This window comes from Cynocephalus volans, chromosome 6, assembly GCF_027409185.1.
Source record: "Cynocephalus volans isolate mCynVol1 chromosome 6, mCynVol1.pri, whole genome shotgun sequence".
In the NCBI taxonomy this organism is placed as follows: Eukaryota; Metazoa; Chordata; class Mammalia; order Dermoptera; family Cynocephalidae; genus Cynocephalus; species Cynocephalus volans.
The window spans coordinates 27,183,124-27,196,979 of NC_084465.1; the positions used below are offsets into that span (position 1 = coordinate 27,183,124).

The 13,856-nt window shown below is 35.9% G+C and overlaps 1 protein-coding gene across 2 annotated transcripts in view; it reads left to right on the plus strand.

Moving 5' to 3' along the window:
- Positions 1 to 13,856, plus strand: part of TNPO3 (transportin 3) — an 81,017-nt gene that overhangs the window by 21,581 nt on the left and 45,580 nt on the right. For both annotated transcript variants that reach the window (XM_063098838.1, XM_063098839.1), the window contains exons 2-4: positions 5,867 to 6,067; positions 7,032 to 7,105; positions 8,416 to 8,572. In XM_063098838.1, coding sequence (XP_062954908.1) covers positions 5,867 to 6,067; positions 7,032 to 7,105; positions 8,416 to 8,572 — 432 coding nt within the window. The remainder of the gene's footprint in view (positions 1 to 5,866; positions 6,068 to 7,031; positions 7,106 to 8,415; positions 8,573 to 13,856) is intronic.

Below are 13,856 nucleotides of genomic sequence, written 5' to 3' on the forward strand. Positions count from 1 at the left end.
GTTAACCAGTTTTCCCAGAAGCAGATAGTTTTGTTTTGTTTTGTGTTGTTTTTTCATTCTGCCCTTCATTTTTAAGATCTCTACGTTTAAGGAGATAGAAATGTTTAAATCAGAAGAAATATAGGTAACTAAGAATGATACAGTTGGTATTTTTTGCTAGTTTCTGCCGTTCAGATTAAAGCACAACATGGCAGTGCACAAACAATGAACTTTTTTTGCAAGGGTCTTGACCTGGTGGGTTCACAGATTTCACTTGGGAGAAAGACTTCATCCTATAGATAGTTCAATTTAATAGGCAACATAGGGGTTTTGTTGTTCTGTTTTCTAAACACAGAAAGCCACACAATACAAGTGTGTAACATATTGAATTACTATATGCGGATGTCTTTTTAGCCACCATGAAAGTCAAGAAACAGAACTTTACTGGCTGCCTCAGAAGGCTTCTTTGTGCCCCGTTTAACATAACTGCTTCCTTCTCCCTAAAACTAAGCACTCTCCTTTTGTAGTAATCCCTTTTTTTGTGTTTCTTTATAGTTTTATCACCCAGTGGACATTCCCACACTTTGTACTTGAGTCTTGCTGTTTTCTTTTGTTTTTTAAAATATGTTTCCTGAGTGTCTTTTAATCTGCGGGTTCTGTCTCTTTGTAGATTGATTATCTGTTGAGGAATATGGGCCATTTGCCCTTAGTTTTGGATTTTGCTGATTTCATTGTTATGATGTGGCTCCACTCTCTTTTGCATTTACTACAAATTGGCAGCTAGATCCAGAGGCTTTCTGAGACACAGATTTGATCCCTTTGTCATTGTGGTATCATGTTCTTTCATCAGAAGGCATATAGCATTTGGTTGTCTGTCTGTTCTGATTACTATTGTGACACAAGTTATCCCAATACTTAGTAGCTTAAAACAAAAACCATTTTATTGTATCTCATAACTTTATAGGTCAGGAATGTGAGCAGGGCTCAGTGGATGATAATTATGCTCCTTGAGCCATCCATTTGGTGGTTGGGCTGGTCTGGAGGTCTTAAGTCAGCCTCATTTAAATGTCTGACATTCTGGCAGGAATGGCTGGAAGGTTGGACTTAGCTGGGCCCCTCTCACTTTCCATGTAGTCTTAGGGCCCTTCCACATTGTCTTTCCAGCTGAATAGTATTATGTTCTTGCAGAGTAGTTGGCTTTCCTCAGAAAATAATGTTCAAGATATAGAGGCAGAAGCTCCAAAGCTGCTTTTGACCCAACTTTGGAAGTCCCTGAATGTCACTTCTGCCATATATTCTATAAGTTAAGCAAGTTACTAAGGCCGAACTAGGTTCAAGGGGAAGGGAAATAGATTCTACCCTTCAGTGTAAGGTTAGCATTGAATTTGCAGCTATCTTTAATGTACCCCACTATTTTTTTGTGATGTAATTTGGTGTTGTTACTCAGTGCTTAGATCCATTAATCATTTGTGTGTTACACAATGGTGATATTCTAAATCTGTCATTTCTTAAATTTATTTATTTGCTGAAATACTTTTATGAAAAAACACTTCTTCTCTTCTACTATTAGGTAATCTAGTGGTACATTTTATGCAGGAAAACTAGGATAAATGCTTGATTCTTCTCTTTAAGATAATGTGTTTATGTCTAATCATAATGGTCACCATGTCTCCTATGGTGGCCAGTTTTTTTCCCTTTTTTATCTTTATGAATTCTCATGGGTTTCAGTATATGTGATTGTTAAATCCCTTGCCAAATCCTAAATTGTCCTGTCTTTGGCCAGTGGTTGCTTCATTAAGTTGGCTCTAGTAGTCTTAGATAGCTTGTCCTATCCAGTATAACAAGATGTATCATAGAGTCATTTTGTATGATTCCTTCCTTGGACTGAATCTGCCATTTCTTCGAGAAGTATTGGTTTCCTTTAGTGGGAAATGAATTTAAAGACCATAATGTGGGCACTAGGAATGCAAATTGTTAACTGGGTTGGACAGTGTATTTAGGTCTTTTTGTGATTAGAGCTGGAGAATCATATTTTATGTATGTGAGGGATCTTCAAAAAACTTCATGGAATGATTCATATTATCTTTTAATTCTGTTTTTCCACAAACTTTTTGACATACCTGTTTATATGTAATATATATATAAATTATATATACATATATGTGTGTATGTATGTTGTATATATGTATATGTTTACATGTGTACATAAGGAGGTATATAAATAGATATATAGATAATATTTATTTAAAGATAAAATAATTTATACAGATTTTTTTTTTTTTAATTTTTTTTTTTTTTTTTTAAAGATGACCAGTAAGGTGATCTTAACCCTTGACTTGGTGTTGTCAGCACCACACTCTTCCAAGTGAGCCATGGGCCAGCCCTATACAGATATTTTTAATTCAAATTCAGCAGTACAAGGTTTTTAACTTAAGCCTTTCTATATTACATCTAGTATAGTACTTCCTTCTGCAATAGCCTCAGACTAACAATACTAACACTACCACCACCAATATGTGTACTGAAAACAGTTGAATTTATTTTTGCATATGTTATCTCCATTGTCCTCCATTCTTTAATAATTATACTATATCTGTACCATCTGAGTATGTAACTATTACATACCATTTCTCTTCCTTTTAATCATTTGCTCTTAGTAGTCCTTGTAAACTACATGTTTAATGTTTACCACCTGTCCTTATATTGATGTCTTGTTCTCTCAGTCCGTTTGGTTGTAAAAAATTCATTTTTTAAAGCTGAATGTTTGGGCCGGCCCGTGGCTCACTCGGGAGAGTGCGGTGCTGAGAACACCAAGGCCCCGGGTTCGGATCCCATATACGGATGGCCGGTTCGCTCACTGGCTGAGCGTGGTGCTGACAACACCAAATCAAGGGTTAAGATCCCCTTACCGGTCATCTTTTTAAAAAAAAAAAAAAAAAAAAAAGCTGAATGTTTAGGAAGGGCTCATGGGAATGATAATCTCTGAATTCTTGCATGTAACTGTCTGTGGCCTTTATAATCAAAAGTCAGTTTGACTGAATATAGCATCTTTATCAAATTTTCTTCTTTAGCATATCTTCAGCATGTTATTCCATTTTCTTCTGCCATGAAAGTGTTCAAGTCAAAGTAGATGATAATTTAATTTTTCACCTTATTATAGTCACTGACTTTTTATCTAATGCCCAAATTATTTTATTCTTTTTCCTGATGTATATTAATTTTACTAGATTATGTCTTGATATTAGTTGTTGTGGGCCTTTAGGTATATGATACGCTCTTTCAATGTGTTGTTTCATGTCTCCCCCTCCACCCTGCCAATTGCAGGATCTTTTTTTTGAATTACAGTTTTTGATAATTGTTGTTTCCTTGTTTTGATTTTCTTCTTCAGGGACTCCTGTGATCTAGATTTTAGATCTTCTTTGCCTAACTTCAGTATTTGTAACTTCCTCTTGAATCTTTTTTATCTTTCTTAATATCTTTTTTGAATTAAAAAACTTTTCACTTTCTTTTTCTCTTAAGGTATTATATGTTGTGTTTAGTCATACTTGTGAAATTCCTCCTAGTTTAGTCTTCCTCTCTGAAGGGATTTTTTTCTTCAATTTTTGGTTTTTTCCTGAGTTCCTTTACCTAATTTCTGAAAATTTTCTTTACAATTCTTCTCAGCCATGTCTTATATTATTTTCTTAATGTCTTTTAGCTCATTTTGAAATAGTAGGCTATTTATAAAAATCTGTTTTTCTGGTCTGTTTCTTATAGGGCTGTTACTCTGCCCATTCTCATTTTTCCCCTAGAGCTATAGATGGCATCTGACCTCAATTGCTGATTTTTTGTAAAATTAGTTTTTCTAAACTTTTAGAAGAAGGGTTGCTTAAGGATAATATTTCCAACTTCATGGAGTGTCCTTTTCTGTTGTTTTCAGATAGTGTTTACAAATATGGTGATTGATTTCGGAGATTTCCTGACTTTGTCTCCTTCTCTTTTTCTTCCTTCATCTCTACTGTACTTGTCTTGTATAATTTTGATTCTGTTCACAGCAGTTTTTCCTGAGTTTGGTGCCCTTTTCTGTCTCCTCAGTTGTAAGGTTTTGTAGAGGCTCAACTCTTCATCCCCCTCACACCTTATAGGCCTCTTTTACTCACCTCCTATTGGTTTGGGCAAAACCTCTTCTCTTTTCAACTGCAGTCCTCAAATTGGCTCCCTGTACTTTCCAGTGAATACTTATTGGCTCTTTTGATGTTCCTCCATTCTTAGATCCATTAGATATCTTCTTTGCTTCTTCTGCTTTTACTAAAGCTGAAACCACATAGGTCTTATAGATGTCACTGGCTTGTCCCCATCCTCTTATATTTTGGGGTTCCTGGAGATACCCTTGGAGGTAACTAGACAACACCTAGTTTTGTTGTGAATGTCCATTAGTGTTTTGGTTTTGCTGTCTAGTGCTCTGTCTGTTTTTATAAGGGTACTTGTGCAGATTCCAAAGCTTCATAGAATGTTTTAGCTATTTTAAAAAAAATCAATTTGAGTAAAATAAAGGTATTTTGATGGCATAAATTGTAGATGTGCTTGGGTTATGATTAGGTAATGAATGGCTAAAAATTTTGTTGGCTGGAAGAGTTTTTACTTGAGGAAAGAAAATTGGTGTTATTAGTGGTACATTAATTCATTTGTTGAGTATATTTGAGACACTTTGCTAGGGGTAAAAAGTACAAAAATATTAATATAATATACCATATCTGGAAGGAAGTTAATGTTTCATTCTTACTTTCCACTTCTTATTTTTTGATTGAAAGCTAAGTATAATATCAGTAAATCTGTAATTGTAAAATTCAGGGTCTCTATTTTCAGTTTACTTTAGGAACGTTTGTAAGCCATTTATTATTTTGACTTGCTGCTTATCTATCTTTGGAAAGACCTTAAAGGATAATTATGTATTACTTGTGAAGTGCTCTACCTTCTTAAGAAATTGACTAGAAAAATCTCTAGTGATCTCTCTTCACAGTTGGTTCTATTCCTGAATTGAGACTGAAATTTTTAGTCCATTATTGCCAGTCCATTTTAGCCTTCTCCCATGAGGAGGCAATTTGTTGTAGAATTGGATTAGAATTTATAACTCATTAATTAGTTGCTTACTGTTTACTGCAAGATTTTGTTTCCAAAGTTATCTTCAAAATAGGACTCCATTTTATAATCTTGACTAGCTTTTAGAGACGAGTTTGTATGCTTTTTGTTCTTTTTATTTTTTTCTACAGATCACTTTAGTTTCTCCTGTGAAAATTATTTTAGTAGCATATGTAGTACTTTGTTGTATATGAACACATCAAAAAACAATTGAATTATGTGGAATATTCACTTGGGCCAGGATAGTTTTTCTGCTATTTTATCAGTAACTAAAGATTGAAATGTAGGCCTTCTGAGACCGATATGAAATAAATTCTCCTATTCATAAATATATTGAAACAGCTTCCAGATTCAATTGTTAGAGTGAACAAAGCTTATTTGAGAGAAGAGACATCTATCCTATAGATTAGGGTTGGAAGTTACACAGTGACATTTTAGTTTTAGTAGAAACTTTCAGGGCATTTTTCTTTATACCTTCCCCTCTATACAATTAATGATTTCTAATCAGCAAGATTATATCTATTAATTAAATTGATAGCTCTCTTGCTGTCCTAGAATGAGTCACAGAGAGTTTAGGTAATACTTTATTGAACAGGGCCTATAACAATGTAGTTTGAGCAGTTGGCTGAATCAGTGGGTAATTTAGCTTGTCAGTTTTTTCTTTCATTATGCTTTGGTCTAAATATGTTCATATATATATTGAGGTTGTATGGCATTAAAATTACTTAGAAAAGTAGTCTTCTTTAAAACATCTTTGATCTGCTTTCAGGTTCATGCTTGGGAGATTTCAGACCAATTGTTACAGATCCGACAGGATGTGGAATCATGTTATTTTGCTGCCCAGACCATGAAAATGAAGATTCAGACCTCATTTTATGAGCTCCCCACAGACTCTCATGCCTCTTTACGGGACTCATTGCTAACCCATATCCAGAACTTGAAAGACTTGTCACCTGTCATTGTAACACAGGTAAATCCTGTACTTCTCATTTGGGAAATTTGTAAGACCATTTGGATTTATCAAGTTTATTATGATTGACATTGCGAGGCCACGTGAGGTAATGTTAACAACTTAATTATAGATGCATTGCTATATTCTTATAAATGGACAGAAAGTGAATATTTTAATCTTTTGTATTAATCTTAAGAGTTTGTTTAGTTTCCAACCAACATAAATACCAAAAGTGGGGAAAGTGAGTGTGTTTTCTCAGGCATTCTTGTGCCCCCTACTGTTAAAATTGCAGATGATAAAAATGCCACATCATGCTGGGTCAGAGGTCTATGTAGTTGCCTTTAAAAAAAATCTATTTTGAGTTGATGGGCTAGTAAACGTCTCATGAATGAAATGGTGAACTAGAGAATCTGGCTTTCCCCCCTAAGATAGGGAAGTACATTAGAAAGAAAAACTGGAAGCTTCTGTGAATACATACTCACATGTGTTCTCTGCCTGGCATAGAAGTGCCCTTGAAGAGCAGGCTTTTGCATAAGGCTTCATGATGAGAAGTGGAAAGAGAAGGGAAATGACAGTCCATTACTTGAGGACTGAGTCAGAGGTCTGACTTTGACTTTGTCAGGAGCTTTGGCCTTTTGGTAAAATATAATTTATCTATCCTTGAAATTCTGTGGTATTGGCAAATCAAAAGCAGTATTGATATGTTTTGAAGAAAAGCTAGTCTATTCTTTGACTTCTTTTGTTGGTTGTTTGGGGTTTTTTTTGTTTTGTTTTGTTTTTAATTTTTAAAGGTTAACTTTTAAATCCCAGCAATTTGTAGCTAGACCAGAAGAGTTTTTGTGGAGTTGGGAAGAATTGGGGAGTGGAGGGTCAGTCTTACTTGTCATATTGTTTGGAAGATATTTAGTTTCTTTTCTAATTAATATTGATGGTAATTTGTTCATCTGTTCCATTTATTTATTTAATCTCCGTTCTTATTCAGCTGGCTTTAGCAATAGCAGATCTTGCCCTACAGATGCCTTCCTGGAAGGGATGTGTACAAACATTGGTGGAAAAGTAAGTAATTTGTATTGACTGTATGCTAGCATTTGGAATTACCATTAATCTACATAGAGAAATTTGTTGCAATAGCTAGACATTTGACTATTTCCTTGAACATTTAACAGAATTATGTTATTAACCTTTGTTAGATTAAAAGAAACTCATTTAAAATTTAAATACTACAGAAATATATCAGTTGGGATGTAAAAGACCCATGCAATTTACACGCACACACTTCTTGAATTAACTGCAGCAAAGTCTTTCATTGTTTTGTAGATCACTCCCACTAACTGGCGTATCAGCAATTTTGTAAAGATGTTATAGTATTTAAGATTATATTAAATTGAAGGTTGTTATGAATATACATTCTCACTAATTGGGGTTTGTTTGTCCCTATCAGAGGGACAATATTCTTTTTAGATACATGAAGCCTGTTACTTTGAATAAAGCATTTTCTCCTGGGTCACGATAGTCTTGATAATCTTGATATTTGCTTGCAGTTTGGCATTTGGTTGGGAAATTATTTTTGAACAAAGTGGATGTCCTTTTTACCTCCAGGTATAGTGTGTCATTAAAGCCCTTACATGGATAGTTAATTTTCTTAAGAAAATTTTTATTAAGAAAATTAACACATGCTCCTTGAAAAAAATTCTAACATTATAGAAGCTTTCAAAGTTCAACGTGAATACCATCCTCTCTCTCTTTTCCTATATAAGAAACTTTTATTAATGACTGGCTGTGTATCATTCTACACTTTCCATTAAGCATTTTAAAATATGTAAATGCATATATATTTTAATATACATATACCTATTTATTTGTTCACCCATATTTAATATGTTTTATATACTTTTTTCTCTTACTACATTGTGGACATCTTTTCATGTTATGAAGTGTAGGTATCATTTTCATTAGAATGGCTATGTATATTCCATTGTATGACTGTAACCCTTTTTATCCTGTATAATTATGGAGGACATTTATATTTTCCCCTTGTTTTTTCTATTATAAAAATGCTGTAGTGTACATCTTTGTATGCTTATCTTTGCCTGTATATGTGAGTTTTTTCTGAAAGATAAATTGCTGAAAGTGGAATTGCTGGGTCAAAGATTAAGCAAGTTTAGATTCTGATTGGAATATCTTTGCAGATACCTTTCCAAAAGATTATATCTATGTATAAAAGATTTTATTTTTTTTCTCCCCCTTAACAGTAGTAAGAATGCTTCTTTTTTTGTCATAGGTTATTCTGATGGCTGTTATGTTATGTGATTGTATATTTTCTGGCTCTAAATAACTTGTATATCTCTTCCCTTTTTCTTTTCCAGATATAGCAATGATGTAACTTCTCTGCCTTTTTTGCTGGAGATCCTTACAGTGTTACCTGAAGAAGTACATAGTCGTTCCTTACGAATTGGAGCTAACCGGCGCACAGAAATTATAGAAGATTTGGCCTTCTACTCTAGTACAGTAGTATCTCTGTTGGTAAGTTTGAAACACTGAGTTGCTGCCTAAGATGGTTATTTCGTAATCCAATTGCATTATTGTGAAATAACTTTCTCTGCAAAATTTGGCAGTGATAATACTTTGGCATTTATATAATACGTTACAATTACAAAATACTTTTAGACACTTTGAGCTTCTGTGTAATTCTGTGAGGGTGATGTTATTTCCAATCTATGAATGAGAAATGGGCTTTAGAGTTACACTACTGTTGATTCGGAATTTGAACTCAGATCTTCTGATTATATTTCCCATGCTCTTCTACCATTTTGTGCTACAAGCTGTTGACTCTTGATGAAGGACCATGCTGAGGGAAGTGTATATAAAGTTACTTTACTAAAGAAAGTATCTTCTCTTAAAGAGGAAATTATGTTATGGAGGTGGTAGGAGACTTTACTTGACCTTTAAGCAGTATCACAATTGTAGATTAGCTAATACCATATTCTTTTTATAAGAATTAAATGTGATTAGTTCCCTTTTATTTAGTTGGAATTTTTAATACTATAGACCAGGGTGGGTAAATTTATGGTGCATGGACCATAAGTTTTTGGCCTGTTTTTGCAAATAATTTTTATTGGAACACAGTTATGCCCATTTGGTTATATATTGTTTGTGTCCTTTATTCTGAACTACATCAGCAGAACTGAGTAATTTTCACAGAGACCATGTGACCTGCAAAGTCTAAAATGTTTATTATCTGGCACTTTACAGAAAATATTTATTGGTTCCTGAACTAGATGGTATTAAATTGATTATCTACCCATATCTCATTTTTAGGTCTTTAAAGTCTGGCTTAGTTTTCTCAGTAATGTGGTTATAAATTATTTTTCAGGTATTTGTTTCACAGATCTCTTTGTTTGAAAAAACAAAACTTTGTTTAAAATTATGTTCGGTTTAGTGTTAGAAGTTCATTGGAAAATTACTTTTAAGTTAATTGTATGTTTAATTTTTCACTTAGCTATTTATTTTAAAGAAATAGTATTGTAGAAAATTAGAAAATATAGACAAGCAAGTTATATGCAAACCATCTGGAGATCATACTTTTAACACTTTACTACATATCCTCTATGAACATATAGAAGTTTTTTAAAACCCAAATGAGATTATATTCTACCTACCCTCTGCACCCTGCTTTTTCATATCATCCTGTAAATACCCAGAGCATATTCACATTTCCCCAGTTGGTCCTAAAATATCCTTTACAGAGTTTTCCCAAATTAATATCCAGTCTAGAACCATGCCTTGTATCAGGTTCTTAATCACAGTCCCCCATCTTCTTCCTTTTTCAAAATGATATGATTTGTTAAAGAGATTGGACCAGTTGTTGTATAGACTATCTTACCTTCTGGATTTTCTGATTCTTTTCTCTTTGTTTTGTTTAGCTTGTTTTTCTGTTCTCTGTGTTCCCTCTAATTAGAAGTTATAGCTAAAGCTGCCCTTCTCAGTAGGAGTTCCTCAAGAGAATTAAACCTTAAATGCCCTATGGCATCCTTTGTATGTAATGAATTCTCTCCTCTGCATTAATAATAGTACTAGCTCTATACCATTCTTATGATAATTGAGAAAATAGTCACTCATTATTTTCTATAGTGCTTAATTCTTTCCCAGAATACTGGTTGAGAAAAACTCAGAGTCTTGATGGATTAAAACAAACAAACAAACAAACAAACATTTTTGGCTAGAACACATCATAGGTACTTCATGCTGCCTCCTATACTCTTTGGTTGACTTTCCACTAGTGATGCTAGTAGGATTGACCACTGGATTTGCATGATGACAGTCTGATCCTTCCATTAATAGTTTGTTTTCCCCTGTGTTAATATAATATAATTTGTGTGATGATAGCTTGTTATTTGACAAATGTCCAATTTCCTATTGAATTTTTGCCTGTTTTAAACTCCAGTTGATAATCCTTACCTTAATAATTTCATTACGGTTTGCGAAATGATGTTTAACTAATTCTGTCATTCCTTGTACATGTACAAGGGTACTTCAGAAAGTTTATGGAAAGATTTGTATTATCTTTTAATTCTATTTTTCCATGAACTTTTAAAAGTATCCTTGTATATTACTTGGCATTCTTCTGGATTCCTACTAGAAAGATAGGATAAATCTTAATTCTTTTTAAATTTCCCATTTTCAAAATAAGGGTTTATTTTAAACCTGCCTGAAATATTACTGTTTTTTTTCTGTCTTTCTCTTTTTGAGGTATTATTGACTCATGGATTTTCACTGATTCAGAGTCTCCACTGAAATCATTCTTTTGATGTTCAAAATGTCAGAACTTTGGTCACTAGAGCACCCTGTTGGAGACGGCATAGCCATGAATCCTTGCATGGTAGACGTGCAGTGTGTCACTGTGGTGCTACATGCTGCTGGAAATGTATCCTCTCGAATTTGCTGGAAATCTGCTTTCCAGGAAGCCCAGGAAAAGCTGTTCAGGTGTCTCATCAGACAGTTCTGATGCCTCACTAGAGGCACTTTGCCACAAAACTGCCTGGGTTAGGAGTATGAGGGGGAAGCTGCTGGCCACTGTGCACTGAGGTCACTGGAGAAACAGAGCTATACAGGGGTATGGTGCTGGAGAAGTTATTCATTCCTCAGGAGCCAGAGGCACTTTGCTGCAAAACCACTGGTGAGGGTGGGGGAACACTGGGGGAAAGCTGCTGGCCAGTGCATTGCAAAATCTGGGCCCCAAGAAGCTAGGAGTCTGGTGCTGGAGAAGCTGTACATTCTGCAGAAAACTGGTGAATGAGCACATTGGAACCAGGGGACAAAACCGTTTTCCTCTGTAGTGTCTCCAATGTCTTCTACCAGCCAAACTTTAGTGCCAACTGACACAGGAAAAATACTTAAAGGGTCCAGATCCATTTTCACAGAGCAGTCTAACAGGGTGAATTTGGAATTGAGAGGCAATACCTGGCCATAGTCCCCGCCTATTTGACTAACTCAGCTTCCATATCCACCGTTTTGCAGACATTTAAACTCCTGTACAGCAGCATAATAAGCAATTAAAAAATGTGCAAAGCTACTACAGTCCTTATTTATATAATTTGTCACAAGCTGTAATTGATATCTATGTCTTTCTTCTTCCACAATCATTTCATCCATCTTTCCTCTACCTTGGCCAGAACCTTAGCTGGTTGGGGCTCTTTACCTGATGAAGTGACCCAAACCTTCATTCTCAAGGGGTCTGAGCCCTTAATCATCCTAAATTTTTTGTTGTTATTCCTGTAGTTTTCCAGTAACCTTTACTTATTGGGCATGGAAATACTGTACTTAGCAGTTCCCTAGAGAATCCCCCAGGTTCCAGACTGAGTCTTCCTTGCTCCCATTGTATAGAAGCAACCATTTTCTCCTTGGTAATTGAGATTAACCACTCCAACCTATAGATTAACTTTTTTTTTTTTTTCCTGTTCAGTGGTGTGGGAAGACCATACTGTCCAGGTGGTAGTTTTTTTTTTTTTTTTTTTTTTTTTTTAAAAGATGACCGGTAAGGGGATCTTAACCCTTGACTTGGTGTTGTCAGCACCACGCTCACCCAGTGAGCAACCGGCCATCCCTATATGGGATCCGAACCCGTGGCCTTGGTGTTATCAGCACCACACTCTCCCAAGTGAGCCACGGGCCGGCCCAAGGTGGTAGTTTTATCTTCCAATTTACTGGAATCATTTTTGTGTTTCCTGGTGGAAGCATTCCTTCCTTGGGTACTAACATTTCCAAACTAACAGAGCTCAAAATTGCCCATTACTGTACTCCCTTTGCTCTGATAAGAATTTTAAATCAGATTACATTGCTGTGAGGAATGCCCTGATCATTAGATAAGGCATTCTGTGAATCCATGGGTGAAAGTGCTGGCAGAAGCATTATAAGCATGGAATGCAAATCCGTATCCAGAATATGAGTTAATTCCTGTGAAGACAAGTCTCTGTTTCCTCCATGATGGAATAAGTCCAATGTAATCAACGTAGTTCCCAGGGGGAATGATGTCTCTGCCATTGGCAGAATAGACCCTCAGCAGTAGTGCCAGCCAGTTCAGTCTTGGTAATTGGAAGTCCATGTTGTTGGTCCCATACATATCCTCTGTTCCTGCCACTATGGCCACTTTGTTCATGAGCCCATTGAGCAACCACTGGATGGCTGGGGAAAGAGGCTAACTTCTACAGAGTTTGTCATTTTGTCCATCTGATCACTGAGAGATTCCTCCATAGTAGATTCCATTTGGTGGGTATTCACATAAGATACAAATATCTCCACAACCTGTGCCCATTCAGAGAGGTCCGTCCATATACCTCTTCCTCAGTCTTAGTTGTCATAAGTCTACCAGTCCTGTTTTTTGTAGGTCCCTGATCATCCAGCCAAACTATTGGCAATTGTCCATGAATAAGTATAGATCCATATTTCTGGCCATCTTTCACTTTGGACAGCCAAATAGACTGCTTGGAATTCTGCCCCCTAGGAGGATTTTCCGTCACTGCTGCCCTTCACTACAACCTCTGAGTGGACCTGTAATGCTGCAGCTGTCCACCTTCAGGTGGTACCAGCATATTGTGCAGATCCATTTATAAGCCAGGCTTGAGTTTTTTTCTTCAGTTATCTGGTCATAACGAACACCCCAGGAGGCCATAGGCATAGATCAGTGGGCAGGAATCAATGCAGGAAGAGTTTGTGTCATCAAAGGAGTCTGAGCCACCTGCAACTTACTTTTATCCCCCAGACATTTCTTAACTTAGTCTCTTATATATCCCCTTTATTTGATAACCAATTACTGCTATGCATCCCCAGCCTTATGGCTAGGTCATTTAGAGGACACCCAGTTCGTGATGGGAAGCTTAGACCTCATGATCTCCTGATGTGTCATGGTTAGATGTTTAGTCTTTACCAAGGCCCATTAGCAAGCCAGAAGCTGCTTCTCAAAAGGAGAATACTTACCTGCAGAAGAGGGCATAGATTTGCTCCAGAATCCTAGAGATTTGCACTATGATTTCCCATTGGTGCTTCCCAGAGGCTTCATATACACATTAAATCTGGAATCCAGGAAGAACACTCACATCAGTGAGTTTGGCTTAATCCAGTGTTACATTCCATCCTCCCTTGGTCTAAAACCTCAGAATCCACTCCCACACACCTCCCCCAGGTTTCTTCACATACATATGAGCATTTACAATTCTCTTGGTGTGTTAGTTATTTCCTTCTGTGGGTACCTGTCCCCCTGGAACATGCTGAAAGGTTTGATATTAGTAATGGGTCTAGTGGCAACAAGGGA